Source organism: Rasamsonia emersonii, assembly GCF_000968595.1.
Source record: "Rasamsonia emersonii CBS 393.64 chromosome Unknown ctg1118621760327, whole genome shotgun sequence".
Lineage (NCBI taxonomy): Eukaryota > Fungi > Ascomycota > Eurotiomycetes > Eurotiales > Trichocomaceae > Rasamsonia > Rasamsonia emersonii.
In genome coordinates, this window is record NW_013563075.1 from 16,709 (window position 1) to 42,404 (window position 25,696).

Genomic DNA, 25,696 nt, shown 5'->3' on the forward strand with positions numbered 1-25,696 from the left:
TATAACACGTCATCCGAAATGAAATCTGTATTGAAGGAATTAACATGGATTCCGTCTCTAGAACGTAAATCACCGTTTCCTAATTTCATAGCTTCGTAGTTGCGTGGAGCTGTAGAGGAGGAGCCTGTCGAGGACAAGCCGGCATCGTTGTTAGGTAATTGGTCACGGGTCCTCCGTCGATCATCCGCAGACCAAGAAAAAAAGTTGGCGGGCGCCTGTGCAAACCACAACATTATTCCAAATTCACCCGTTTCACTCTCGGAGCAATATCTCTCATACTAATCCAGGTCTGCAATGCCCTCTGTTCTTGAATGATTCTCAGAGCTTCCCGGTAATCGTCCCGAGCAGTCACATTGGCTTCCCTGCGCAGATCTGGGGGCCTTTTCTCGACGGCCTTCCGCGAGGAGACTCTGCAATCTCCGGCCGCAGTGTTGCTTCAGGCGATTGTGCTGCCTCCCTGCAGGTTCCACGGGCTTCGCTGGAGCTTATCCAGATCCTTCAGAACTTCTCGCCGTGGTGCTAAGCCGAGGGAGCCGCCTCTGGCGGAGAAGCAGTCTGTCTTGGGCCCTAACGTCCATGTCTTTCCAGCACCTCGATTAGAGAACACCACCAAATATTCGCCGAACAGATACCTCATCTACGACGCGGACTCGCGTCCGGACACGGGATCGGAAAATTCGCCTGGCTCGGTGCCGCTACATAAGCCTATGAAGTTCTTCTACCAGATCCTTACAACCCCGACCGCCGATACTCCCGGTACCTCCATCCTCCTCAACTTCCCCGAGAAACGGTACCTTTTTGGTCACGTATCCGAGGGCACGCAAAGAGCGTTTACGGAGAATGGCGTCAGGCACTCCTACCTGTCTGAAATCTTCATCACCGGGCGGATTGAGTGGGCCAATACTGGAGGACTGCTAGGCGTGGTTCTGACTCTGGCAGACTCCCACGCCAGTTCCACCGCCGCGCTGGAGGATCAGGAAAGAGAGAAAGAGGCTCGTCGCCAGGCGCAGAAGAAGTCCGAGTCAGCGACTACACAGCTGCAGGCGGCAACGATCAAGGATGGCTCGCCCGAGTCGTCGCACGAGCCGACGCACGAGCAGAGGACCGCTTTGACGATTCATGGTGGAAGGAACATTGCGCACACTGTGGCAACTGCGCGAAGGTTTATCTTTCGGAAAGGGTTACCGCTGTATACGAAGGAGTATGGGCCGGACACTCCGTTGCCTCGGGATGTCAACGAGAAGGGCGACCCCTTCGAACAGCCTACGTGGTCGGATAACCACATTAAAGTGTGGGTAATGCCGGTTATGCCCACCTCTGCGAACCCCGCGGGCGTACCACAGAGCCAGCCAAAGAGCCCGAGGAAGAGAAGTCTGGACGAATTCGAGGAGCGGACCTCCGACACCGACACGCTTGACCAGCGTGTTAAAGACCAGCTGATGCGTGAAAGTGTGGTGACCAACATGTTCAACTCAACGTGGCAGCTGGATTCACTGGTCGAGATGCCTTTGTCTAGCGTCCGAATGCCCGCGACCATTTTCGTCCGGAATCCCGAGACCAAAGACCTTGAGCGGTATACTGGCCCAATGCCCGGGGGCGATGAGCCCCTTCCTGATATCAAGGTCTTTGTTCGACTTCCATGGCCAGGAGCACTGATCGAGAAGCTTCCACCGACGAGTCGAGCAGAGGAGGCGATTTCCTATGTCGTCCGGAATCATGACCTGAGAGGGAAATTCGATCCTAAGAAAGCGCAGGAGCTGAAAGTGCGCAGGGGACCAGACTATGCCAAGCTCACAAAAGGAGAGAGCGTGCAATCGGAGGATGGCAAGACGATCACCCCTGACATGGTTCTTGGACCTCCGCGGCCTGGCAAGGCAACTGCCATCATCGATCTGCCGTCGCCAGACTACGTTGAAAACCTGGTCTCCCGTCCCGAGTGGCAATCACCAGCGGTTACGAAAGGCTTGGAAGTCTTCATTTGGATTCTGGGTCCTGGCGTGGGAGAGCATCCGCGACTCCAGGAGTTTGTTGCGCGCATGTCCCACTGCAAACACATCGTGTCCAGCACCGATTACTGCCCCAACTACTTGGCTTTGCAGAGTGCAGCTGGCTCATCGATCCGCCTTGCCAGGCTCAACAGTGACAACTTCTCTGTGCCAGTTCATGACAACGTGACACTGCCGCAAGAGGGGACGCCTACGGCCGGTTCCAAGAGCGTCATCGAGGCTCTCAAGAATTCACCACTCGAGCCAGCGGAGCGTGGTTTGATTATTGACATGGAGCCGAATTTTGGGTTGAATCGCTCTGAGGTGCCACCTTTCTTCAACCCAGAAAAGGCAATGCAGCGGATTCCCCGCGCGGTTGAGAAGCGCGTCTCCACAATCAAGCACCGGATGAAGAAGCCTGCATTCCAGCAGAGGCTCAAGGAGCTACGTCAGGATCTCCCTGGTGCAGAGGCAGAGATCATCCCGTTGGGCACCGGGTCTTCGGCCCCGTCCAAGTACCGCAACGTCTCTTCGACCCTGCTGAAGGTGCCGGGCTACGGCTACTACTTGCTGGATTGTGGTGAAAACACGCTGGGACAGATGAAGCGGGTGTTTCGCCCTGACCAGCTGCGAGAGGTGCTGCAGAATCTCCGCATGATCTGGATCAGCCATCTGCACGCAGACCATCATCTGGGCACGGTGTCGGTGATCAAGGCATGGTACAATGAAAACTACCCGGGCCGGACACCCTCGACGGACGTGATCGAGACCGATATGGAGAAGATTCTGAAGGAGAAGCGCCTCTTTGTGGTGTCGGAGGAGATGATGATTGAGTGGCTTGAGGAGTACGCTGCGGTCGAGAACTACGGTTTTGACAAGCTGGTGCCGCTGGCCGCAAATCCGGTTATGGAGCGCGACGGTAGTATCAAAACGTCGTTTACCTACCGCCACTGTCGTGCAGATGGAACGTATGTGGATTCCCATTTGCCCGACACGCGCCCTGCCACGACGACGCTGCGCTTCAATGACCCGTCTTCGCCGCTCAGTCCGCTCCTACGGTCTGCCACCGGGCTTTCTGACCTCCTCACGACCCTAGTGTCGCACTGTCGCGGCGCCATGGCCGTGTCTCTCGTGTTCCCTGATGGCTTCAAGGTGTCGTACTCGGGCGACTGTCGGCCGTCTGCCAGTTTTGTCTCCATTGGGCAGGACTCGACCGTGCTCATCCACGAGGCGACGTTCCAGGACGACATGGCAGGGTCAGCCTTCGCCAAGAAACACTCGACCACAAGCGAAGCGCTTGAAGTCGGTCGCCGGATGCGGGCGCGCATGATCATGCTGACACATTTCAGTCAACGCTATCAGAAAATCGCCCATCTCGACCCGCAGTCAAAATCAGTGCAGGCTGAGGATGTGCCCCAGATGGCGGGTGGTATGTACGATGGTGTGCCCGACGAACCTGAAGAGAGCCCTCGTCTGCGGGACGTAAAGATGTCGAGCAGCGACGACCTCACCTTGACCAGCCGTCCCCGCTCGGAGTCTTCTCGAGGGCAGCAGCACCAGCTCGGAGCGCCCGTTGCGGCAGCGTTCGATTACATGCGCGTCCGGGTGCGGGACATTCCGGTCGCTCAGATCTACGCGCCAGCATTCGAGAAGCTAGTCGACATCCTAGAACGGGCATCCGAAGAAGAAACCGAGAAGCTGAAAGAGCAGCGCAAAGCAGAGCAGGCAGCCCAGGCTAATAACAAGAAGAAGAACAAGAAGAAGTGGGCGCAAGCTGAGGAGGTCGCGCCGGAACCTGAACAGAAGACGGCTCCTCCGAAGGCGAAAGAGCATTCTGTATGGAGTGCCAGCGAGTCGGAGAGTGGGTGGACGACGAATGAGAGTGATGGTGAGTGTGAGGAGGAAGGTGAAGAAGGGAAAGCTGGACGTGTTTCAGCTTGACGGACCAGATTGAGGAACATATCATATATCATAGATATGTCAGAGATATTATTTGTATAATAGCTATTGTTTACTTTGATTAAATTAAATGAATTTAGTTGCACTGCTGAGATAGACTAAAAAAAAAAACTGTGCAGAGTGCAGAGTACAGAATACAGATAGGGTATGCCATTCATTCACTCATTATTCCAGCATTCTGTCTATCCACTGCTGAACCTAAACCTTTATTATCATTATTAAATAATTTTTGCTCTAGTTTGCTCTAATAGTTGATCAGGAAAACAAATAGGTAGTAATGTCCTGTCCTGTCCTGCCAACCCTAGGGTAATCAATCAATTGATTGATTAATACCCAGCAGGCACACGATCCCTCCCATCCTTGCCAAAAATCCCCTCGTCAATGTTCTCCTGACACTCCTTCTTCCACTGCTTGGGAGTGAACTTGTCCGCGATCTCCTTGAAGGCTTCCAGCGTGCAGAACGTGTCGTCGCCCGGTAGATGGTTGGTCGGTTTCGCCGCGCACCCGGGGATGCGCATGGGTCGGTCGTTGTACCGGATTCGGACGTAGTGGTTGCGTAGGGTCTTGCGGGTTGATTCGGGTAATTCTGACAGCGGTGTGCGGGCGGTGTGTGAGGGGGAAGAAGATGTCGGGGCTTGTTGTGACGGTGATGATCGGCCGATCAGGTAGGAGAGAAAGCTGGACTGTTTGTTAGAGGAAGTATCTGTTGGGTTCGAAAACTCCTCCAGGACATTCCCTGCTGATTCGTGGCCGGCCCGGTCCGCAGTCGAGAACAATTCAATGGCGATCGACGAAGTGAACGGCGGCCATTTCTCGTTCTCGAAGGCCCCCATGCTCGCCAGGATCGCGGCAATCGTCGTGTCGTGGCATCCGCTGAGAGCGAACTTGATCGGCTTCCCTGGGCTCGCGCTGCCAGAGCTCGTCTCGCTGCGCCAGCCTCCTTCCACGGCCGTGCTGACCATCCGGTCGACAATGTCGCCCACAAGAGCCCCAATCCCCAGTTTCCGGTACTCCACATTCTCCTTGTACCCCGAGAACCACTCGTCCACGGCGATCTTGTCCATGATCTCGCGCCCTTTCTCGTCGTAGAATGCGGGTGGGAGTCTAGTGGCCGGTCCATGGGCCAGACTGGCATTGATCGTATCCATAATTCCCGACAGGCGGGGGTGAGAATCGACGGCAACCCTGGGGGAGCTCGGGGGCATCCATTTCGACCAGAGGCTGTTCAAGTAGTCCATTTGCTCCGAATTGTTCCCTACATGATGATGGTCAGCAGCATTCTTACGAGCACATCGAATATAATTAGTTACATCTTTCCGCTGCGCGGTCCGCAAAAAGTTTGGCAAGCTGCCTCAACCGTCGGCAATTGCCCTCGTTTGGGTAGAGAGTCTCGTCCGCAAGTGCCCTGGCAACAATGATAGGCGGAGTAAAGTCGGCTGTCCTAGCATTCGCAGGATACATGCCCCGGAATGTCTGCTGTAGAGACTCGAGTGCACGAGGGATCGGCGTCGCGCGGAGATACATATCCTCGGCGTCCGATTTGATCTTCGGCATAAAGCCCAGCTGGTCGACGTACAGATGTCGCAGCCGCTGACCCAGAGCAAACGTCGTCTCCCGCCCTTTGTCGGTGAGCTCCCCGAATTGACTTTTGGAAGCCCGTTAGCAAGCGCGATCCCCGTATCCATGTATGTCTGTACTTGCCAGATCCCCTCTGCCTCCCCTCCCGGGCCAGCTGCAATGACCGCTTCGTCATTGTGGCCAAAAGCCTCCATTCTCCTCCGCCACTGAAAGTTATCCCATGTCGAAAGGTCCTCCTTGGTAGCCACCATCGCGGTCATCCGGCGGGCTATAGAGCAGTACGGCCAGTCTCGAAGACGTCAGTAGAAGCGAGCGACTAGGGGCATTTGAAGGGACTGTTTACATGCTGGGAGGCCCGCCTATCCGCAATTCAGTTAGCAGCAAAATAGAGCAAATGGAACGGGGAGCAATGGACCATGCATTTTGGAATCGAGCGGTAACGGGAGTCCGTTCGCCTGGCGCAAGTCAGCTTGTATCACGACTTCGTATAGCATTCCAACAGAGAAGTACCATGACGCAGAAACTGGGAATCAACATCAGTCAGCCAGCTATTTTCCTCTTTTTTCTCTCGACCTGAAAACACTATACTCACCACCTGAACCAATTGCAGCTTCAGGTTCTTGGGGTAGAGCCGCTCCAACTCCTCCTTGGAGTAGGGCTCCCGGGGAGTCAGTGTTGTCATCTGGACTGAAAAGCTGTGACAACGACAGCGCAACCCCGAAAGTGTGCAGGAAGCACGATTGGACGAACAGCTGGGCTGCTCAGAGACCGCAATGGTTATTATTATTAACAAGCGGTCATGCTGGAAAGCGGTCTGGCGGTGGGGACGGCGGGCAATGCCGATGCATTACGTGAGAGGTAAGCGGTGAAGTGACTACTCCAGAGTACTGCATGGGTTGATGCAGTCTAGATCAACAGACATATCCTGACAGTCCCTAGGGCCAAAAAAAAATTCACGATAAATACTTCCTTCTTGACTCTTTCAAAGCAAAATATCATACACATCATGTTGCACAGCTTAATATCTCAACTTAAGATCAAAACAATCAACATTGCTATTCCATAACCACCCAAGCCTTCCAGGTCTGGCTTGGCTCGACCGGTTCGAAGAGAAAATACCTGGTCTATGCCAAGGATTTTCTCCTATGTAGTCTATTATCTACTCTTCAGGCGGGCTTCCTACCTATATATTCTGCTAATATGCAGTATGTTCACTTAATCTTGATAAAAGCATGTGACAGTGTGCAACAACTGAAGTCAGTGCTTTTATGGTAGGGGTGATGACGATAAAATCATTCTCCCCCTATAATGTGCTTTTAACGTTATTTCCGCTTTTCCTTTTCTTCGTACACTCTGTGTAACTCTCGAAGGCGGGAGATAGTCATGTTCTGCATGAACCTCAGCGGAAAGATGTCAAGTCCAATCCCCTGAACTCGGTGTCGCCAATATCCCCAGGCCATCAACCAGCCACAACCGACACGGTCCAACGCGGCACTGGCCATCGTCCAGCCAGTTGGGATGAAAAAGCCTTCCTCCACGTCATTCGCAGCGGTCTTCACACTTCCCACTATCACGTCCATCACCTCGATGTCTTGCCCTTCGGCCCTCATTTCGACAGCCAGGGCGTTGCTGAACGAGTTGACGAAGCCCTTGGCGCCAGAGTAGATGGTCAGCCAAGGCATTCCAACAGACGCTGCGGACGATATGTTCATGATCAGACCAGGCGCATTCTTTTGCAGAATCGGAAGCAGCAGTCTCGTCAATTGCGCCATAAACACGGCGTTGATGTTGAATAATTGTTGCACCTGCTTGTGAGAATAATCTTGGAGTCGCATATATGGAGAGCCTTGGAACACGCCTGTCCCGCCCCCGACATTGTTGATGAGGACGGTCAGGTGAGCATCGCCGATCTCTCGCACAATGCGCTCCATGTCCTCGCTAGGGTTGGACGCGTCGAAGACGATGATTTTGGTCTGCGCGGTGGGATACGCCGTCCGCAGCTGCTCTTGCACGCGAAGTAACTTTTCCGGATTGCGACCATGCAGAAAGACGTTGAAGCCCCGCCGGCAGAGCTCGTGGGCAAAGCCGAGACCGATTCCATCGCTCGCTCCAGTAACAAACGCCCATGATTCTTTACCTGGAGCACGATAACGGGACAGCGACGATGGTCGAAGATAGAGATAGGCTTCCTGCGCGAGCCTCACCAGCAGCGCGCCGAACGTGGCGGCGCCAAGGTAGCTGAAGATCCTGGGCAGTTCCATGCTTCCAATCGTATACAGTTGTATACGACAGGAAGAAGAAACGGCCTCTCGGAGAAAAGAGAGCTCCTACTTAAGGCGGACTATGTCTGGACGGCGTCATAAATCAGGCCGATTTTATGCCGAGACCAGACCAAGAGCGGGATAGCCACACGTGACCCATCCCAAGATGAGTGATGGCGTCTTTATCTTCGACGAACTTGATACAGTTCCTATGAGACAGGGGCAGAATGAGGCTTCATTCGTAACTCTACAGGGAAAATACGCGAGAAAGTACGGAGTAAGCAGGGCCAAGAGCCCAGTCTATCTCTTCCTCTAGGAGTACTTCAGGGAGTAGTAGCTGTAGTAGCTAGTTTAACTACTTCATCTATTTCTTATCCACAGAGAATTTCAATTTTGATCGTTCTGTGCCGCGCGGCCTTGTAGGAGCTGACAGTAGGTAGCTATGCTGCTACAGTCGTCTAGCGGCTGCGGCGGCGCTTCTCGCTGCAGCTAAACACACTCCGCCCTCCCCACCGCATCGCGCAACCTGTCGTATCTATAATCTCCCTGTCTCGTGCTGCGCGCCTGTCACACACCGCACGTTCTGCGCTTGCCTGGCCAATCTCGGAGCTGCCTTCTGGGAGCCGAAGGCGAGTTACCTCGCTGCAGTTAATTCGATCCTCCCGACGCCAGCATCACGGTCTCCGGCACTCCGCCGCCTCCTCCCCGCGTCCCAAGACTGCCAACCCTGTCTAGGCCCCCCGTCAATCACCGGCCTCTGTTTGGCTGTGGTCACAGCTCTGCCGATCCAGACATCTCATTCGAGGGGCTCACGGCGTAAAGAACGTCAGTAGCATTTCCCTGCGGCGCGGCTTGTGGGGATTTGTGCCCATATCAACAATTGCTCTTCATTCTGTCTTTGGACTGGCCACAACCCAATCAGAGTAATTCCGACAGAAGGCAGCTGCCATCTGTGTCATCATACATATCAAGGCCATAGGGAACTCGATTTCTCCAACGCTGGTCGACATTCCGGCGTCGCAGAGAAAGGGGCAGAGAGCCTCACGTGAAATCACCACGGAGAGAAAACAGCGCCTTCTTCCTGCTCACATTCCTGCCAGACTCGATTCATTCATTCATTTGTGGGTAACAATCATCCAGCGGCCTCTCCGTCCACCAATCGCGCTCTGTCCAGGCCTTTTGCTGATATCATTCGTCTTCAGATGTCTTGACCCTTACCGCCTGTTGGTTTCTCGACGACGGTGCCGTCACGACTAGATTGCGGCCATGGACGTAAGTGACCGCTTCTTGTGCTTTTCCTGTCCCTGATTCATCCCTGTCTTTTTCTGTCTGTGCCGGCTTTTAAGCAACGGGACCTCCGCCTCGTTCCACGTTCGGATCCTCGCTGCGATGGAGACTCGCACTTGTGATTCTGTACCTTTTGCTCGATGTTTCATAGCTCCCTGTTTTGTCCCTGAAAAGTTTCTCTTTCTGTTGGGTCTTCTCTTGTTTGCCAGTTAGAGCCTTGAAGGTGTCTGGCCTTGTGATTCCCGTATCTCTATCCCTGGTCGTTTGCGTGACCTTCCGCTGTTAGAAGCTTGATGTTGTTCTCCGAGAATGACCAGCATGTGCCCAATCGATCTCCTCATTCACCTCATAAAAGATTCCCTTGCCAGTGTGCTTTATCGTCGTTGATCTCCTGTTCTCTCGAGGATATTGGGCCTGTAGTGTTTCTCGCCGCGAAGTCATTCTCTCGGCATGTCGGTCATTCCTCCTCGTCGTAATCGGACCGTCGTGGAACAAGGCCCGGAGCGCGCAGTGTTTTCTGATAGCTCAATACTGCATGGCCATCCCCCGATCATCAGGACTCGTTCGCAGCTAAGGCTTGAGGGAATTTTACAGGGTGCGAATCAGGCGCTGGCACAACCAGGCCATGGCAGGCCGGGCCAGCCATCTAGTCGCAAATTCCGTGACCAGAAACCCCGTCTCTTATTGATGGGACTCCGTCGGTAGGTTATTCCATCTTCTTAGCAGCGGAATACAAGCAGAAAAATTAACTATGAGCAGGAGTGGCAAGTCTTCGATCTCTAGCGTAGTCTTCCACAAGATGCCTCCCACGGAAACCCTTTTTCTGGAGTCCACCACCCGGATACAGAAGGATTCCATACAGTAAGCCTTATATTCCTGGAAAATTCGACGGCCCACTAACTTTATGGCTTCCAGCTCATTTATGGACTTCCAGGTCTGGGACTTTCCCGGTCAGCTGGAATACTTGGAACCGTCTTTCGACCTGGAGGCTATCTTCGGTACACTGGGAGCGCTGGTCTGGGTGATCGACGCGCAGGATGATTACCTAGACTCGGTGGCCCGGCTGAATCGCACGATCCTCACGGTCCAGCAATACTACCCGAACATCAACATCGAAGTATTTATCCACAAGGTCGACGGCCTGTCGGAGGAGTACCGCACGGATACCTTCCAGGACATCGTGCAGCGTATCTCAGACGAGCTCAGCGACGCAGGATACGAAAACGCCCCTGTGCATTACTATCTGACCTCCATCTATGACTACTCAGTCTTTGAAGCCTTCAGCAAGGTCATTCAGAAGCTGATCCCGCAGCTCCCGACGCTGGAAAACCTAATCAACATCCTGGCCAACAACTGCGGGTTTGAGAAGACGTATCTCTTCGATGTCCTCAGCAAGATCTACATCGCGTCCGATACGCGTCCGGTTGATATGGCCTGCTACGAGATGTGTTCGGACTACATCGACGTCATCGTGGACATTTCCGAGCTGTATTCATGGGACCACCCGGACCGCAAGCCCAAGGGCGAGCAGATGCGTGAAGCAGAGAGCCACGTGATCCTGCACGATCACAGCATGATCCACCTAATGGAGATGAACAAGTGAGTCTGGCCGGCTGAAGACGTGCGCCGATTCGGTTGCTAACCTGCATCTATTATAGATATCTCTGCCTCGTCTCGGTAATCCGCAACCCGGAAGCGAAGGAAAAGAAGGGCCTGATCGACATGAACTGCCGCATCTTCCAGGATGCTCTGAACGAAATCTTCTCACGCGGCTGGGAACAAGAGGAATGAATGAATTGCGCTGTTCGTTTCCACTGAGGTAGAAAAAATTCTGTATTGCTATGACCTGATTTCCTTGTTGTTTACATGGGACATGAAAAGCAGTTTCTACGATTTGATTTGATTTCTTTTCTGTTGGAATTAGAATGGGATTTGGGATCTGGGCGTTTCTTTGCAAAGCTTGACTGGTATCTAGTTTAGAAACTATTACGTATAATACAACTCTGCGGCTACGAGCAATGGAACGATGCGAGAGACAATGTACTGTACCATCCGATTCGAGACTTTTTTTTTGCCTCTTCTGATAAGACTGTCAAGCTAGATAAGGAATTGTCGAAATAGTGCGAGCGACTCACCAAAAAAAAAAAAAGAGAGAGAGAGAGAAAAGAAAAGAAATAAAAACGCTGGTGGTGTTCAACTATATGGACAGTGAACCTGGAAACAGGTGATAATTAGTCCCGATGATTAGCGACGGAGTACCTGCGGAGATAGCTCTGCGAATAGCAATTGAGGTAATCAACCTATCTCAAGTCATCCATCCATCCATCCGTCTCCGCAAGAAAAGAACAACAAGCAAATTGACCACTTATATCTGAATCGCCTTTTGAAGAAAGGTCATAAACAATTGATACTCGAGCAAGGAATTATCTCGAAAAACAAAAACAAAAAAAGAAAAATAAAGGGTTCTAAAATTTCAAAGCGACAGCTGGCCTTAGCCAGCGTGTTCGTTAGAAGAAAGAGAGAAAATGTCCGAAGTCCGACAGAGACCAGTACAACAACCATCGTCAGCATCCAAGGAACAGGAGCAAGATCGAGATCGAGATCGCGAGCACAACAAGATCGACAGCGAAGAAGAAGAAAAACAAAAACCGAAAAAGCAGCACAGCAGAACGAAACGCTACTACGATGAAGACGATGCCCGCATCAGCCTCCTGGATATCGTCCGCGTCGTGGTCACGCTGGTGCTCGCCTTTTGCGGCATGTCATACTACATGACTTCGAGGGAGTCGTTTCTGTGGGGGTACCGGCCGTGGTTTACGCGGTGGCCGCTTGTGGTGCAGTATTTCGTACGTATCTACCTCCCTACCAGGTAGTGGTATAATATTCAGCTAACATTCCTGGCTACTATCCAGCGCGGCCCCATCAACCTCACGCCGGAACAACTCGCCCTCTACAACGGCACCGACCCGTCCCTCCCCATTTACCTCGCCATCAACGGCACCATCTTCGACGTCTCGGCCAACCGCGGCATGTACGGCCCGGGCGGAAGCTACAACTTCTTCACGGGGCGGGACGCGACGCGCGCGTTCGTCACGGGCTGTTTCCAGGAGGACCTGACGCCGGATCTGGACGGGGCGGAGGAGCTGTTCATCCCCGTCGACGACGAGGATGACGAGGAGGAGCGCAAGCTGAGCAGTCGCGACCGGAAGCTGCGCAGGGAGAGAGAGTTGCGTCTGGCCAAGGCCAAGGTCCGCGAGACGGTCGCACACTGGGTGAATTTCTACCGCGATCATAAGAAGTATTTCGAGGTGGGCAAAGTCATTACCCCTGCCAAAAATGACAATGCGTCCGAGTCCGAGTCCAAGCCCAAGCCTACCAAGAGGCCGCTTTGTGAAGCGGCGCAGAGGAATAGGCCCAAACGGAAGGATCTAAAGAAGGAAGAGGCCGAAAGGAAAGGAAAGAAAAGTAACTAATTAATTGGGTATATAATGTGTTGTGTTATTCGTATATGTTTGTGAGTTGAATAAGACCTTTTTTATTTAGTTGTGATTTGGGTATTGCATTGTATAGTACTTGGGACAATTGGGTAGATAATGGGCTTGAGATCTTACTCTACGAACCTGATTGACCTTACACAATCATATCTAGTGCAACTAACGAAAGAAGTTGTTTTTCAACCGGCCAGCCAGACCGTGATCGTGATTCAATTCTCGAAGTCTCGTTTTTATTTGACACGTTCAGTAGTCGTCTCTGTTTTTGTCTTTTAAACTATCCACACTCCGAACTATGCCGTTGAACACCAGCCCAGAAGTTCTCTCGGGATTTCTTGGAAAGAGGATATCGTAACAAAGGAGATGAAAAACACCGTTATTCGGAAGAAAGAACCGGGAATGGATTAAAGGCGTTTACTCGGCGGTGACAGCACGGGCTAGAAGATGGCGAGTTAGCAAGAGCCCAAAAAAAAGAGAAACAAATCGCTGGATCTTAAACGTATCGGGACCAAGGGCACATACTGTAGATGTTCAGCTTCGAGTGACCGACGACCTTCTTGATCTGGCCCTTCTCCTCGAGCTCGGCAAGAGCCTTGCGGGCCAAGCTGCCGTTGATCTTCAGACGGTCGACCAGGGTCGCAACGGTAATGAGACGGTAGGACTGGACGTCCTTGTAGAGCTTCTCAGAAGTGGCCTTGTCGAGGACGACGGCGTGGTTGGCCTTGTCCTTGACTGTACGGGGAAAGAAAGAAGACGATACGTTAGCCATCCATCAATTCGGACGTCTTTTTTTTTATTTTCCCCCATCCAATTGTCCGTTTTCTGTTCTGGGATCGCTTCTCGAATGGAACTCGACGGGGGAAGACTAGTGGTCAAAACGTACCCTTGCCCTTGGACCACTTCTTCTTTTGCTTCTTGCCGCCGGAGGTCGTCGTCGCTGCTGGCGCCTGAGGGAGATCAATGTCAATAAAAACTAATTCAACGACATAATAACGCGAGGGTGTGCTCTGGCGCAGCGACTCACCATTTTGACGGTTGTGGTGGTTCTTCAACGGGGAAGGAAGAAGAAGCGACAACAGCCTTTTGTTCAGCAGGAACTGAACTTAGCGAGGCGAGGCCAAGTGCGAAATTGGCGAGTGGGGGATGACTAAGCGCCGTGTGGTCCTGAGCCCTAAACCCTCATTGCCATGCGCAGTGTCTCGCCAATGGAAGTTTGCTACGGAGGTATGAAAGTATACTAACCAATATAGGAAGTCTCACGTGACAGGGAAACCTCACTGCACATTTTGACCGTTTCTGACTTTTCCGCTTATCCCATCTGTGTAAGACATTCCAGGAGAATGAAATCATGTAACTGGTTGGACTCTCTTTGTGTGCAATACTGCACATGGGAGATATGAGTGCCTCACACAGCTGACCTCTCTATCGAGGTCATTGGTGGAAATCACGTGTCCTGTATCTTATTGGACCGCTTCATTGTTGCACTTTTCAACTCAGCCGGACTGCTGATATTCCAGTGTCCTCATTGGCTGACAAAGACTATCTATGAAATCAACTTCATTGAGAACATCATTTTGGAGAATTAAGACATTGAATGTTCCTTGATATGGATTTTAAAATACTCTAATTATCTATCTATTCTAAAAATAATTTCACCCCAACACGGTCAGAGGCAAGACTTGGATATGCAAGTGCAGTTGACCGTTGAATGAGTTTAATTGCCATGACTGTCTTCGACTATTGCATTATGTCACCGCTCCTACTTACAGAATGAAGCACATTAAACTGTGAATGTCCATCCTGCAGAGTGATATATCCGAGAACGGCATCGTCCGGGGTGCTGAACCAGAACATAGAAGGCTCTCCGCGAACAGACCCGAACCAAGTGATCTCATATCGCCCTGCATCATTTCGCGCGACTGGTACGGCTGCAATAATGGGGTTTCTGTTCCGAGACCAGAGGTGGACAGCAGCCATCGCACTGTTGTTCGTTGTCACCAGGAGCTCATGCTCACTAGGGTGCCATGAAAACTGTCTGACAATATGTTCGTGGACGAGCACTGATTCCAAGCGGACGGGCGAGGTCAGACACCATATCCAGACAATATTCGGCTGTGATTGATCCAAAGTTGCCAAGAGTTCGCCATTGTAACTGAATTGAATCATCGACACGCCGCGAGGCAGACCAGATGATTCCGAGGTCGTAGTAAACGCAGACGAGGGAGATGCCTCAGTGTATTCAAGGCTCCCGTCAAGCCGCTCCCGCCAAATTGCTGGTGAATAATTATCGACATTAAGGGTATGGAAAAGCGAAGTGGTGCAGGAGAACTGAGACAACTTAGTTTGAAGTCCACTGGTATGGTGATGACGTTCTCTTACCGTTCTGCTGTTGAGAAGATCCACGGTTCCATCGAACTTTCCAACGGCTAAGAATTTGGAGCTCCGATTAGAATTTGCAACCGGGCTCCATTCTATGGTTCTCACACCGAGATCATAAGTGTCGTCACCCTCTGACAGTCCCGTATAAGCCCTGAAGAGCTGTCCATCGGCCGTGTATATCAGAACTTTCGTGCCAGCGCTTGCAGCTTCCCAGACTGCAATCCATTTTCCGTCTGGGCTCCATCTCACGCCTTGAGCATCTACAGTAGGCAAGGTCACTCTCGTAATGAGCTCATACGTCTGTATCTCATGTAACGTGAGGAGATCGCTCGTTTCAGGCTTCAGTAAGATCGCAAGCTGCCGTGTTCGCGGACGGTAGCTGTAACCATTGGGATTGCAGAATTTGGGTGATTTGATTACTTGGCTGCGCCCCGAGTCAAGACTAAAGATGGTCACTTTTGAGTTCCAGGAGTGAAAGACAATGACCTCGTCATCCCGGGCTCCAAAGTCCACGTGCATTATTGTAGGGTCGATATTTTCAATGTCGGCAGCCCATTCCATGGAATTGATCTCCCAGACAGAGACGCGATTGTCGCTGGAGCAGAGCAAGCGCTGGCGTGGAACAAGGTCTAATGTATTGTCGTTATCATCATCAGAAGTATCTGGGGAGGAAATCTTTAGAAATTTCAACTGCGACGCCAATGGTTCTTTCAATCTGGTGCAGTGAAGAATCCTCGAGCCCTCAAACTCTGCGGCTGTGTGCACCGAGAGTTCTTTTCCGTTCGCGCGCACAACATAATCCCCATGGCGTGAGACGGCAATCAGCGAAGACACTAAGATTTAAGACAATATTAGAGGCTTCGAGACAGGAGATTGAAGAGAAGATAAACTTTGTATTTACCTCCAGCGCTGGTATGCGAAGCCATGGGGCAACGCCGTATGGGAAGAACAGACTGCGTTGAAAGCTAAATCCCCGCACAACAATTGAGTGGAACCGCTCAGAGTATGGTTTCACAAACCCCGTAAACCCATTTTGCCTCCAAAGTCAATTGTGTCCAGCATCCCAATAGTATACGCGCGACTGGGTTCGCGTCTCGACATTTGGTTGTGTCCCGCAGCGGGACCGGCGTCGATAAGATAAGATTTGCGGATCAAAGTTACTCCGGACCAGATAAAAAAGAATATACGCCAATCTCCCGCTGGAGAAGAATTATCGCCCTTGTTCATGAATGCATTGCCACAGTGATCAATTCCAGGCAGACGGCGAGAGACTAGCTATCTAACCAAGATAGGGCTCTTGCGGTTCCTTGCCCCTAGTTGGGGCAAACATCTCTCCAGGTTACGATCGCGCATTTTCAGAATGGCGGTGCAAGAAGCGCCGCCCGAGGCCCCTGAGGGCCCAAGGGAGCAAACCTCAGATCCCGCTCCTCGGAAGAAGTTGACAGGAAGAGAATTCTACCGAAGTATTGGGAGCCCGAAATATATTCTAGCTCCCATGGTGGACAGGTCAGAATTTGTACGACACTCCCTACCTAGTGAAAGCGTGAAGTGTCCAGTACGGTGCTGACTAGAGAAGGCATGGCGTATGCTCACCCGCTCTTTCATGAAACAAGATGACTCGAAGCCACTCCTTGCCTATTCCCCAATGTTCCACGCTCGATTGTGGCGCGAAACGGCTGGCTTCCGTGCGCAGTACTTCCAGCCGACGCGCCGAACTGCAGACGGTGCTGGCGAGGAACCCTATCTCGACGGCAATCCCGCCCTAGACCGCCCTCTTTTCGTGCAGTTCTGCGCAAATGACCCGGAGGATTTCTTGGAATCAGCTCGCCTTGTTGCTCCCTACTGCGACGCAGTTGATCTCAATCTTGGATGCCCACAGGGAATCGCGAAGAAAGGGCATTACGGTGCGTTTCTGCAAGAAGACTGGGATCTGATCTACAAGTTGATCAACACACTACATAAGGAACTCCCGATCCCGGTGACAGCCAAGTTTCGTATCCTTGAAACGAAGGAGAAGACATTGGAGTATGCGAAAATGATATTGTCTGCAGGCGCTAGCATCATCACTGTTCATGGGCGTCGGAGAGAGCAGAAAGGTCACAATACCGGCCTGGCAGATTGGAGTTATATCAGATATCTCCGGGATAACCTGCCTCCGGAGACTGTGATCTTTGCGAATGGCAACATTCTCAACCATGACGACATCGAAAGATGTCTGGAAGCCACGGGAGCGGATGGTGTGATGAGTGCCGAAGGGAACCTGTCAGATCCCAGCATCTTTAGTGAGCCGCCCCCTGTCGGTAGCGAAGGACGAGAATACTGGCGAGGTCGAAATGGAAAGGGCGGTTATCGCATGGATGCGATCTTTCGACGGTATCTGGATATCATTTACCGATACGTTCTGGAACAGCCAGTCCCTGAAAGAAAGCCGTTGTTCCTTCCGTCAGACCCGGTGCAGAAAGACACCGCGACGAAGACAGACGACGGAAACGCAAAAGAGGGTGACGAGGTCGAAGAACCCCCAAAGAAGAAGCAGAAACGAAACAAGGAGAAGAAGATAGTCAACCCCAACCTTGGCGCGATGCAAGGCCATCTGTTCCAGCTGCTCCGTCCCTTGGTCTCGAAACACACGGATATCCGGGACACTCTGGCGAAGGCACGAACAGGCGATATAGCCGAGTACGAGAGAATCCTGCGCATGGTCGAAAACGCCGTCAAGGCTGGCATTCTGGAATACGAGCAGTATCCAGAACGATTCGACAGCCCTGTAGTCGACAAGGGCGACGACAGTCTGTCAGGCACCAAGGCTACTGTGGCAGAGTACAGTCGGCCATGGTGGGTCTGTCAGCCATACATCCGTCCTCTGCCCGAAGAAGCAGTCAAGCTGGGGGCGATGACTATGAAGAAAGACGATAACAAGGTGACCAATCCTGCTTCTGATGTTGAAGTCAAGGAAGCAGTAGTCCCTCCTCCTGAACAGCCTACTCAAAAGGAAGCTGTGACGGTGCAAGCGTGAAATTTCTCTTTCTGTCTTCCTTTCTTTCTTTTTGCGGTGCTAGTCACCTGCTTGCTTTATCTCTTTGCAAATAGTTCTTTCTTTTCGTTTTCTATTTGATCCCAACTGATTATGGGGACTGATTATAAGGATGATGAGAGAGTTTATATAAATTTATTATACCCGGAAATACTTGCATGCACATAGAGCCTGGCGCGATGCTCATGTTTATAGAGAGAGAGATCCACAAGCATATAGATCACAGTTCCAATTTTTCCAACTTTTCGAAATGCAATGATTCATTTCATTATTCATAGAGCCTTCCCGCCTGAGTATTACTATTTATCTATTACAGGTCGAACAAATAAACAGTTTCAGTCGTATGAGATTACCCAATTCCTGATATTTCTCAGATCAAGATGTCGACTGCGCTTGGACGTCTTTCCAGCGATCAAACGCTCCTGCAGCAGTACCAGTTCCCTCTCTCCATCCCCAAGCAACACAGTAATGCTGCGCCAGCAACTTCCACTCCTCCATCTCATCCAGCATTTCTAATCTCGCTACCCGCTCCTTCTCAGCGTCGCTGACCCAGTGCTCCCAGATCAAGTCCACATCGGCGGCCCCTTGTCCCGCGTCGAACCCGTGGTCACGGAGCCGCTGTCGCTGAGCATCCAGCGACGCATATCTGTGGAGAGTCTGGAGCTGAATACCTCGTGCAGCGAGGTTGGAGACCATTGTCTTCCCGAAGGGGTCGTCGGGGCGGATGGGCTCATACAGAATCAATCCCAGAGGGGTGACGGCGTCAGATCCAGCAGCAGGCCGTGGGAAGAGAGTCTTTGTGAAGTAATCGACTACCCCCGCAGCATCTTCCGGGGATAAATAGACTAGACAGCATTCTGAAAGGAGTAGCGTGGGTAGTGAAGTATCAACTCCTGGCAGGAGAACGGAAGGAGCATTGCCCTGTGAAGAAGTATGCTCTGGGTCCGAAGGAGAATCGGAAGAGGTATGCGACTGCGAGTCGGCTGCAGGCGGTTTGGCAAGGGATCTTAGATCGATAGGGTGGATATGATAGAACGGTGAATGCAGCGCATCACCTTCGGCGGAAATCGTCACATCGTCCTCCCCTTCTCCTTCTCTCCAGAGGGCTTCTCGATACGTAGCGCCTTCTGCAAGAGAGGCGTGGAACGGATCGCCCTTATCTTTGCCGCTGTGTTCACGGGGAAATCCAGCTCATGATAAACAAGCCGTAGAGATGGCCTTTTCGAAAAGAGTCTGAAAACACGCGTATCCGAGCCCGCGCCCAGCGAGATGATCTGTTTCTTCCTTGGGGGCTGTCCATCGTCGGGTTCGTCGAGGAAGCGATGGACGAGGTCATCGATCGCAGTAGTCCGGACGTAGGTTCCTGTTTCGAGATGCACAATCCAAGGTTAATAAAGTACATTACAAACTGTACAGCTACAATGTTATGTGCGACTATCAGATCCATCGACATACCTCGATTGATGATAGGAAACCGTCTCGTCCCAGGACCAGTAGAGGGAGTCAATACCCTAGCAAACGGATCGTCCAAGTATCCCAGCTCCACCGCGCTCAATCGGGACACGCTGGCGTCGTTATCTGTACCTTGCACGACTCTGTCTTTGGCCGCACTGCCTGTGTGGTGATGATTGCCGTCATCGTTGTTGACGCCAGCTCCGCCGCGGCCCCGGAGAACACGGCCTCGACCTCCGCCGCCCCGACGGAGCGTGTTGAGGTTCGGGATCTGGGGAGCGGACATGGAGAAGAAAGAAGAAAGTTATGTATACATAATAATACTAATAATGAAGGGAGAAGCAGCTCAGTTCTGGATGTGAAGACCGCCAATGGAGCTTTGGTGGGGTGGAATGACGCTCTGTCTGCCCCGCAGAGCAGTAGATGTAATAATGCATTGAGAGGCGCGCCGTTGATTCGATCCGCTCCCATAATAATCTCAACAGACAGGTCTAGACCTGGCACCCTTACGGGATTTTCTCGTCTTTCGATTCTCGTGGTTATATTTTTAAGACTGATTATATATTGAAAATAGCCTCATTCCGCTGTTTTTCGTGTATGTATATATGTACAGTATTACCTAGCAGAACCATCGACATATGCATATCGAAAGCCCATCAAAGGAATAATCCTCTTGAAACGAAACATTACTTTTGGAAGATTCAACGATGTGAAATACAGGATGGCTCTCTAAAACCACGCACCCCTCACCTAAACATACACGAAGTTATTCCTACACAGAGGACATGTGCTCTGGTTGCTGCTCTTAAACCACCGGAACAGACAGACGGAATGGAAGGTGTTCTTGCAAGTCGCGCATCTTTTGTTCGGGGTCTGCATGTCGGTCGAGATGACCGAATAACAGATGGCGCATTCGCTCTGTCCCTTCAGCGCGCCTTGCACGTTCTTCCTGAACGCCAGCAGACCATCCACCAGGTTGCCGTTCGAGAACATTATCACTCCTTGGATAGTCAACATCCAGCTCCGCCACTTTTTCTCGTCTACGAGAACCCGACTCCGGCCGGTAACCAGAGCAGGCTGCAGCGGATATGCTGGTGGAAGGTTGACGGCCATCGCTACCGGAGGAGATTCCTCGTCGACGGGGATGCTGGCAACCAGTTCGGCCGCCTTGACGGAGACTTTGACTGAGAGCTGACGCTCTTCGTCGGGGTCTTGCGTCGTGATCCACTCAGATACACTCGTCAAGGCATCTTCGATAACCAGAGGTGATATCTGTCGTCTCTGTTTAGTATGACCTTAAAAAACAGACTTGATGTTCATGTACGGTCTTACATATTTCTCCGTCCATGATTCCACAGGTCCCTTGATGCGCTTTTTACTGTCGATCCACCAAGTCTTGGTGAGGTTGGCGAGATATTTCAAAGACAGGAAGTACAGATGCACAAGAAGCCACTGGGTCTCCTTCTCGGCTGATTCGGATTCGTCGGGTTCAAATGAGCGAATGTTGAATTTGGACGCATCCAAGAGTTTCCCATGGGATTTTTGCAGAAAGTCGAAAATGAAGTCAAGAAGAGGATTTAATGAACCATGTTCCTTGATATTCGACAAGTAGCTTTCTTGGACCGGTAGCGACTAGTCACACCAGTTAGTAAGACGCTTCTGATCAAAGGTCGATGGCTCCTATACTTACAGCGTTCGGAAAGTGATCAAACACTATCTTCCAGCTCAAGAGATAGGATCGCACGCCAATCCACACTTTATCGTCACCAGATGACGCGATTAGTGACTCCATTGTCGGAGCTTCCAGTAACAAAGACAGCAGCTCATCAGGAAGGTTCACGGTGGTTTTAGACAATGCCACATCAAAAGATACTTGTTGTTGGGCCGGTGGAATAAATCGATGGAGAACCTCGTACGCGGCTCGCTGGATTCCACGGCTCTTGGCCGCCAGGAGTGGAAATAGATCACTGACTCCTGGCAGGCTGTCAACGGGAACCGTACTTAGTTGACGACGTAGTAGATCTACCGTCATGTCCCGAGGTTGATGGAAGGAACTTGAAAAATCTGCAATAGAAACCGTTAGTCTTCCACTCCACCTCCATACCTTGAGGGGGGCTGTTAACATACCTAGCTTATGAAGGGTTGAAACAAGGTTCTTAATCAGTTCAGCTTTGGACTCTGCCCATGCATCCTCCAGGTCATCGTTTCCTTCACCGTTTGCCATAGACTTTAAGGACGCAAAGAGCCTGAAGGATCCGTGCAGTGCAGGCAGAGCTTCATCGCCGCCGCTCGTCTCTTTCCAGGTGGTGTTCAAGATCTCAATCGTATCAGCCCAATGTGAACCATAAATTTCGCTCAGAAGCCGAAGGACAACTGTCAGGACTTTGAAGGTCTCTGCTTTGATGTTTATGGATTCAACACCTGACTGCAAGCACTGGATAAGGTGCTTCACAAGGAAAACTAGTCGCTGAGTGGGAATAGACTCCACGACATTTTCCTCTCCTTGAATCAGGATATTAAGGAGAGACAATTTTTGCAACCCTAAAATCCATTAGCAGTGATCATTTATATATACTCAATTTACTTACCTTCAATGGGATCTTTCTGTGGGTTGATTCCTGTAACATCGGCAACCAATTCATTGCAGAGCCTTGTCCCAGCAGGATTGGACATGATCGAATGCCTCCAAACGAGGAGTGTAGCCGCGGCGCGAACAACATTGATTTTTCTTATTTCCTTCAACAGTTCCACCCACGAATCCATAGACTTGGTTGACTTGCGCGTCTCAGCCTCTGACATGATCTTCGCAAAGGCTTCTCCAACTCTATAACTCTCGGGAGACGTATCCTCCAGGGATTCGAGGCTACGTTCCCAGAAATTAAACAATGCTTCTGAGATAGAGTTTCTATCTTCAGAGTTGAGACGTGCGTCAGAGTGGATCCAACTACTGATGATAGAACGGCCTCGATTGACGATCTCCATGTATTCCTCCCGGTCTTCTGAGTCCTCCAAACCGGTTATGCCGGTACACCCTTCGATGCTAAGATCGTCATCAATCAACTGGATTGCCAGAGGGAAGTAGTAGAACAAGGTCTCTCTCTCTTCCGCGCCTAGTGACTCCATCACATTGGGAAGAGAAAGAACCTTTGCCACATAAGACGCCAGTCGGAAAGCAGATGAACAACGGTCAGAATCTCGTGATACACCTTCTAGTTTCTGCCAAAAAGAATCGGACAGGTTATGGTCAATGAGGTAGACGATCCCACCAAGAGGGCTGGTGATAGCGGTCGAGGGTCGTGGAGGCAGGCCTAAGAACGGTTCCAAAGAATCTTTCCATGATTGCCGACTTGGTAGGATATTTTTCGCTAACTCATGCTGTTCTTCTGGTTTGGCAGTTCGGAACAATTCTTCTGCAATATTGACCAAGGAATCGACCCTTCAAGAAACTATCAGCAATCACCATCAAGAAAACAAGACACAGAAAATGCCACTTACGAGAGTGATTCTGGGCCGACTTCGCGGAAACTATGTTTGAGAATATCTATGTTCGATTCAGCGCCGACATCGCCAGACACTGTATCTTTGAGTTTCTTTTCTAAAGCTTCTGCGCCTTGAGCAATTTCATCATCCGGTGACTCCGTGAGATAAAGAAGCCTGGCTAGCAACTTCGAGCCGTGAACTTCTTTCCTGAAGCGTCGGAGTGTAGCCGGACTCCGGGTTGCGATCTGCGAAAGGCCAAATAGGGCTTCTGTCACATTATCTTCTGAAGACAAGGCATCCACTATGGATAGGACGATGCGATCCAATAGTGAGTCAGGCAATGTGTTGTTTTCGACCACTGCATACAACAGGGGCCACTCGTTTCTCTTTCCCCTGAGAGCTTTGTCCAGACTTCGCATCACGATGGAATCGAGACGGGGGCGGTCTTGTATTTCCTTCAAGTCAATCATGGAGAGCAATTTTTGAAGAGCCGGCATATTCGACTCGTCCAGTTCTGTTTCAGTCATCCGCTCTAAAGACTCCTGGAACACCGAATCGAAGCCATCCCACCTCCGACATAGCAGAATAATAGACATAATCCTATCAGCAGAGGGAGTAAATAAAAGGGCCGGGATTTTTTCCTTAAGAGAACTGACTAAAGGCTGTGAGCTCTTCACGATTTCTGGAACGTTGCGAATAGCTTCTTCAATCATGGCTGCTGCGCCATAAGGTTTGCCATTTCGCGTATGTAATGATTGAAGGGAGCCCTCCAACAACGGCAGACTTGCTTCTTGAAAAGTACTCAATATGCGAGACCCAGTTGTTGACTGAGAGGCCAGAGCAAGGACAGCGGCTTCTAGGCTGAAGAAGCGGTTTGCCTTCGCACACACTGCGTCCTGCGATGGCTTGAAGTCCTTTGATTGCTCAGGTGAGGAGATCTTGACTGCTTTCAGCAGATCCTCAGTAACATGAGTCCACAGCGACCTCAATGTGACTTCGTGGCCATGTTCAGCCAGTCTAACAAAACCACCCGCGCATATCTCTTCAGCTGATTGGGGTGGGAGCGTCCACCGGGATTCGCCCTGCGTCCCACTGATATACTGTTCAAATATTGGCGTGATCTGTCCTTGAACAAATTTCACCTTGTCACCTTCATCTAAAAGGGTCGCAAGCCATATCCCTGTGTCGATGTATGATCTCCAACCTGTTTTTAGGTTGTGTCGAGGTTCGTCTCGCGAAGATAGCCCGTCCAGAAAGGCGTCCATAAGAGACGATGCTTGTGAATAACCAAACTGTACTTCTTCATCTCCTTTTGTGCCAAATTTAGCAAGAACCTCCAACGGAACTGCCTGTAATAATTGCACAAGATTTGGCCAATACGATTCTGCAGCCCCTTGGGATCCTCTTTGAATATATTGATTGAGACGCTTTACTGCAGGCGACTTCCCAGCATAATCTGTCGTCCATATTTGCGGTCTAGCCTGCGTCAACTGTAGAAGCGTTTCGGAAAATTCTGACGCGGATCCGAGTTGAGGTGTCGACAGAGACTTTCCGATAAACGCACCGCTTATGATCTTCCAGTCTATTGCGTCGAAACCCTTCGCTAGAGAGGATCGAAGAAGGTTATAGATAGCGCGACGCACAAAAGGATCCTCATGGTGCGCGAACGCCCAAAGAGACTTGCTGCTAAGTAGAGTATGGATCAATGGCGAGTCTTTATCTAATTCTTGCGGCGACGCGGTGCCTGGTAGAAAGAGAATCAGTCATTCTGTCAAACACAGTTGCCCAGATGAGTTCACATACTGAGAATCCGATTGAATAGCAGAATTGCTGTGGCTGAAACTCGTGCGAACTTGGCCTCGGCGTCGTCAGGCTTGACTACCCTTTCATCACTCAGAGTTAAAGCCGTCTGGTGGAGAATAACATCGTCCACAAACTCCAGAATTGGGCCTTGGTAAACCTTCCACAGGTTGCTTCGTTTCTCTTCAGTTGCAAAAACCCGCGTGAGAGATTCTACAACAGATCGAGAAACTGGCCGGTCATTGTCGTAGAGGCCGGCAAGCCAAGCACCAACCACCTTGGACAGGTGACGAACAATTCGTTTCCCCGCCAAAGATGCAAGGAGGCCTTGGATGGTGTGTGTAAGCTGTCGCACCCTCCGAGAATTCTCTATCGAAGTACGTGGATAGACCCTTGTCTGGAAATTTGTTATCATGATAATGTTCCATTTTCAGTCCTTTGCGAGAGAAAACAGGCTGACATACCCAAGCTTCCAGCACACCATCTTCCAGACTATCACTACGATCTTCGAGTTTCAAGATATAGTCTCTGATATCTTCCAATGCCTTTGTTTTTGTAATATCATCTTTCTTCAAGAGATTCTTGAACGCAACGACCAGCTGCGGCTCTGAGATCTTGGACAGATCCGGAGGCTCTGCAACATACGACAGGGAAGACGGTGCATGGGAATGCGAAGACGATATTGATGAAAATCCCCCAAATGAACCACCGAAAGCGCCGAAGCCACCGGCAGCCGCACGACTGCTCGAGGCCTGCGACTTGAATTTTTTACTCATGATGTGGGGTCCAATGATGATGTCAGGCTGTATACGGGACTGCAGAGCGCTCTAAAATGATCGCTAAAAGGGAAAAGAAAGAAAACCAAGTAGAAATAAAGCGTCACAGAAACCAGCCTGGAACAAACATCATCGCTTCCACCCCAGAATCGTGCACTGTCTTTGATTACGTCTCTTCTTCCCCGCGTCGGAGTCCCTCTATGGATATCATGCT

General features: G+C 51.0%; 10 protein-coding genes across 10 annotated transcripts; 4 read left to right on the forward strand and 6 right to left on the reverse strand.

Annotated features, from left to right (window-relative positions):
• Positions 1 to 44: 44 nt before the first annotated feature.
• Positions 45 to 4,009, forward strand: T310_5790 (tRNA processing endoribonuclease Trz1; the record flags this gene model as incomplete). Its single annotated transcript, XM_013471336.1, has 3 exons — positions 45 to 64; positions 464 to 3,873; positions 3,990 to 4,009. 3 exons carry the CDS (start codon positions 45 to 47, stop codon positions 4,007 to 4,009), a joined length of 3,450 nt encoding a protein of 1,149 aa, XP_013326790.1.
• Positions 4,010 to 4,270: 261 nt separating this feature from the next.
• Positions 4,271 to 5,773, reverse strand: T310_5791 (uncharacterized protein; the record flags this gene model as incomplete). The annotated part of the gene is made up of 3 exons (XM_013471337.1): positions 4,271 to 5,199; positions 5,255 to 5,507; positions 5,540 to 5,773. The coding sequence occupies 3 exons, from the start codon at positions 5,771 to 5,773 to the stop codon at positions 4,271 to 4,273; spliced, it is 1,416 nt and encodes a 471-aa protein (XP_013326791.1).
• Positions 5,774 to 6,844: 1,071 nt separating this feature from the next.
• On the reverse strand, positions 6,845 to 7,783 carry T310_5792 (Short chain dehydrogenase/reductase; the record flags this gene model as incomplete). The annotated part of the gene is made up of 1 exon (XM_013471338.1): positions 6,845 to 7,783. One exon carries the CDS (start codon positions 7,781 to 7,783, stop codon positions 6,845 to 6,847), a length of 939 nt encoding a protein of 312 aa, XP_013326792.1.
• A 1,737-nt stretch (positions 7,784 to 9,520) lies between these two features.
• Positions 9,521 to 10,861, forward strand: T310_5793 (uncharacterized protein; the record flags this gene model as incomplete). Its single annotated transcript, XM_013471339.1, has 4 exons — positions 9,521 to 9,771; positions 9,830 to 9,931; positions 9,986 to 10,669; positions 10,729 to 10,861. The coding sequence occupies 4 exons, from the start codon at positions 9,521 to 9,523 to the stop codon at positions 10,859 to 10,861; spliced, it is 1,170 nt and encodes a 389-aa protein (XP_013326793.1).
• Positions 10,862 to 11,595: 734 nt separating this feature from the next.
• T310_5794 (Heme/steroid binding domain protein) lies at positions 11,596 to 12,543 on the forward strand (the record flags this gene model as incomplete). The annotated part of the gene is made up of 2 exons (XM_013471340.1): positions 11,596 to 11,916; positions 11,983 to 12,543. 2 exons carry the CDS (start codon positions 11,596 to 11,598, stop codon positions 12,541 to 12,543), a joined length of 882 nt encoding a protein of 293 aa, XP_013326794.1.
• A 432-nt stretch (positions 12,544 to 12,975) lies between these two features.
• T310_5795 (40S ribosomal protein S25) lies at positions 12,976 to 13,588 on the reverse strand (the record flags this gene model as incomplete). Its single annotated transcript, XM_013471341.1, has 4 exons — positions 12,976 to 12,998; positions 13,084 to 13,293; positions 13,445 to 13,508; positions 13,586 to 13,588. 4 exons carry the CDS (start codon positions 13,586 to 13,588, stop codon positions 12,976 to 12,978), a joined length of 300 nt encoding a protein of 99 aa, XP_013326795.1.
• Positions 13,589 to 14,298: 710 nt separating this feature from the next.
• Positions 14,299 to 15,972, reverse strand: T310_5796 (WD40 domain protein; the record flags this gene model as incomplete). Its single annotated transcript, XM_013471342.1, has 2 exons — positions 14,299 to 15,773; positions 15,960 to 15,972. The coding sequence occupies 2 exons, from the start codon at positions 15,970 to 15,972 to the stop codon at positions 14,299 to 14,301; spliced, it is 1,488 nt and encodes a 495-aa protein (XP_013326796.1).
• Positions 15,973 to 16,300: 328 nt separating this feature from the next.
• Positions 16,301 to 17,956, forward strand: T310_5797 (Dihydrouridine synthase family protein; the record flags this gene model as incomplete). The annotated part of the gene is made up of 2 exons (XM_013471343.1): positions 16,301 to 16,495; positions 16,634 to 17,956. The coding sequence occupies 2 exons, from the start codon at positions 16,301 to 16,303 to the stop codon at positions 17,954 to 17,956; spliced, it is 1,518 nt and encodes a 505-aa protein (XP_013326797.1).
• Positions 17,957 to 18,349: 393 nt separating this feature from the next.
• Positions 18,350 to 19,712, reverse strand: T310_5798 (Leucine carboxyl methyltransferase 1; the record flags this gene model as incomplete). Its single annotated transcript, XM_013471344.1, has 2 exons — positions 18,350 to 19,134; positions 19,430 to 19,712. 2 exons carry the CDS (start codon positions 19,710 to 19,712, stop codon positions 18,350 to 18,352), a joined length of 1,068 nt encoding a protein of 355 aa, XP_013326798.1.
• Positions 19,713 to 20,176: 464 nt separating this feature from the next.
• T310_5799 (RING zinc finger protein) lies at positions 20,177 to 25,482 on the reverse strand (the record flags this gene model as incomplete). The annotated part of the gene is made up of 7 exons (XM_013471345.1): positions 20,177 to 20,698; positions 20,759 to 21,058; positions 21,117 to 21,967; positions 22,015 to 22,862; positions 22,922 to 24,650; positions 24,710 to 25,103; positions 25,171 to 25,482. 7 exons carry the CDS (start codon positions 25,480 to 25,482, stop codon positions 20,177 to 20,179), a joined length of 4,956 nt encoding a protein of 1,651 aa, XP_013326799.1.
• Positions 25,483 to 25,696: the final 214 nt, after the last annotated feature.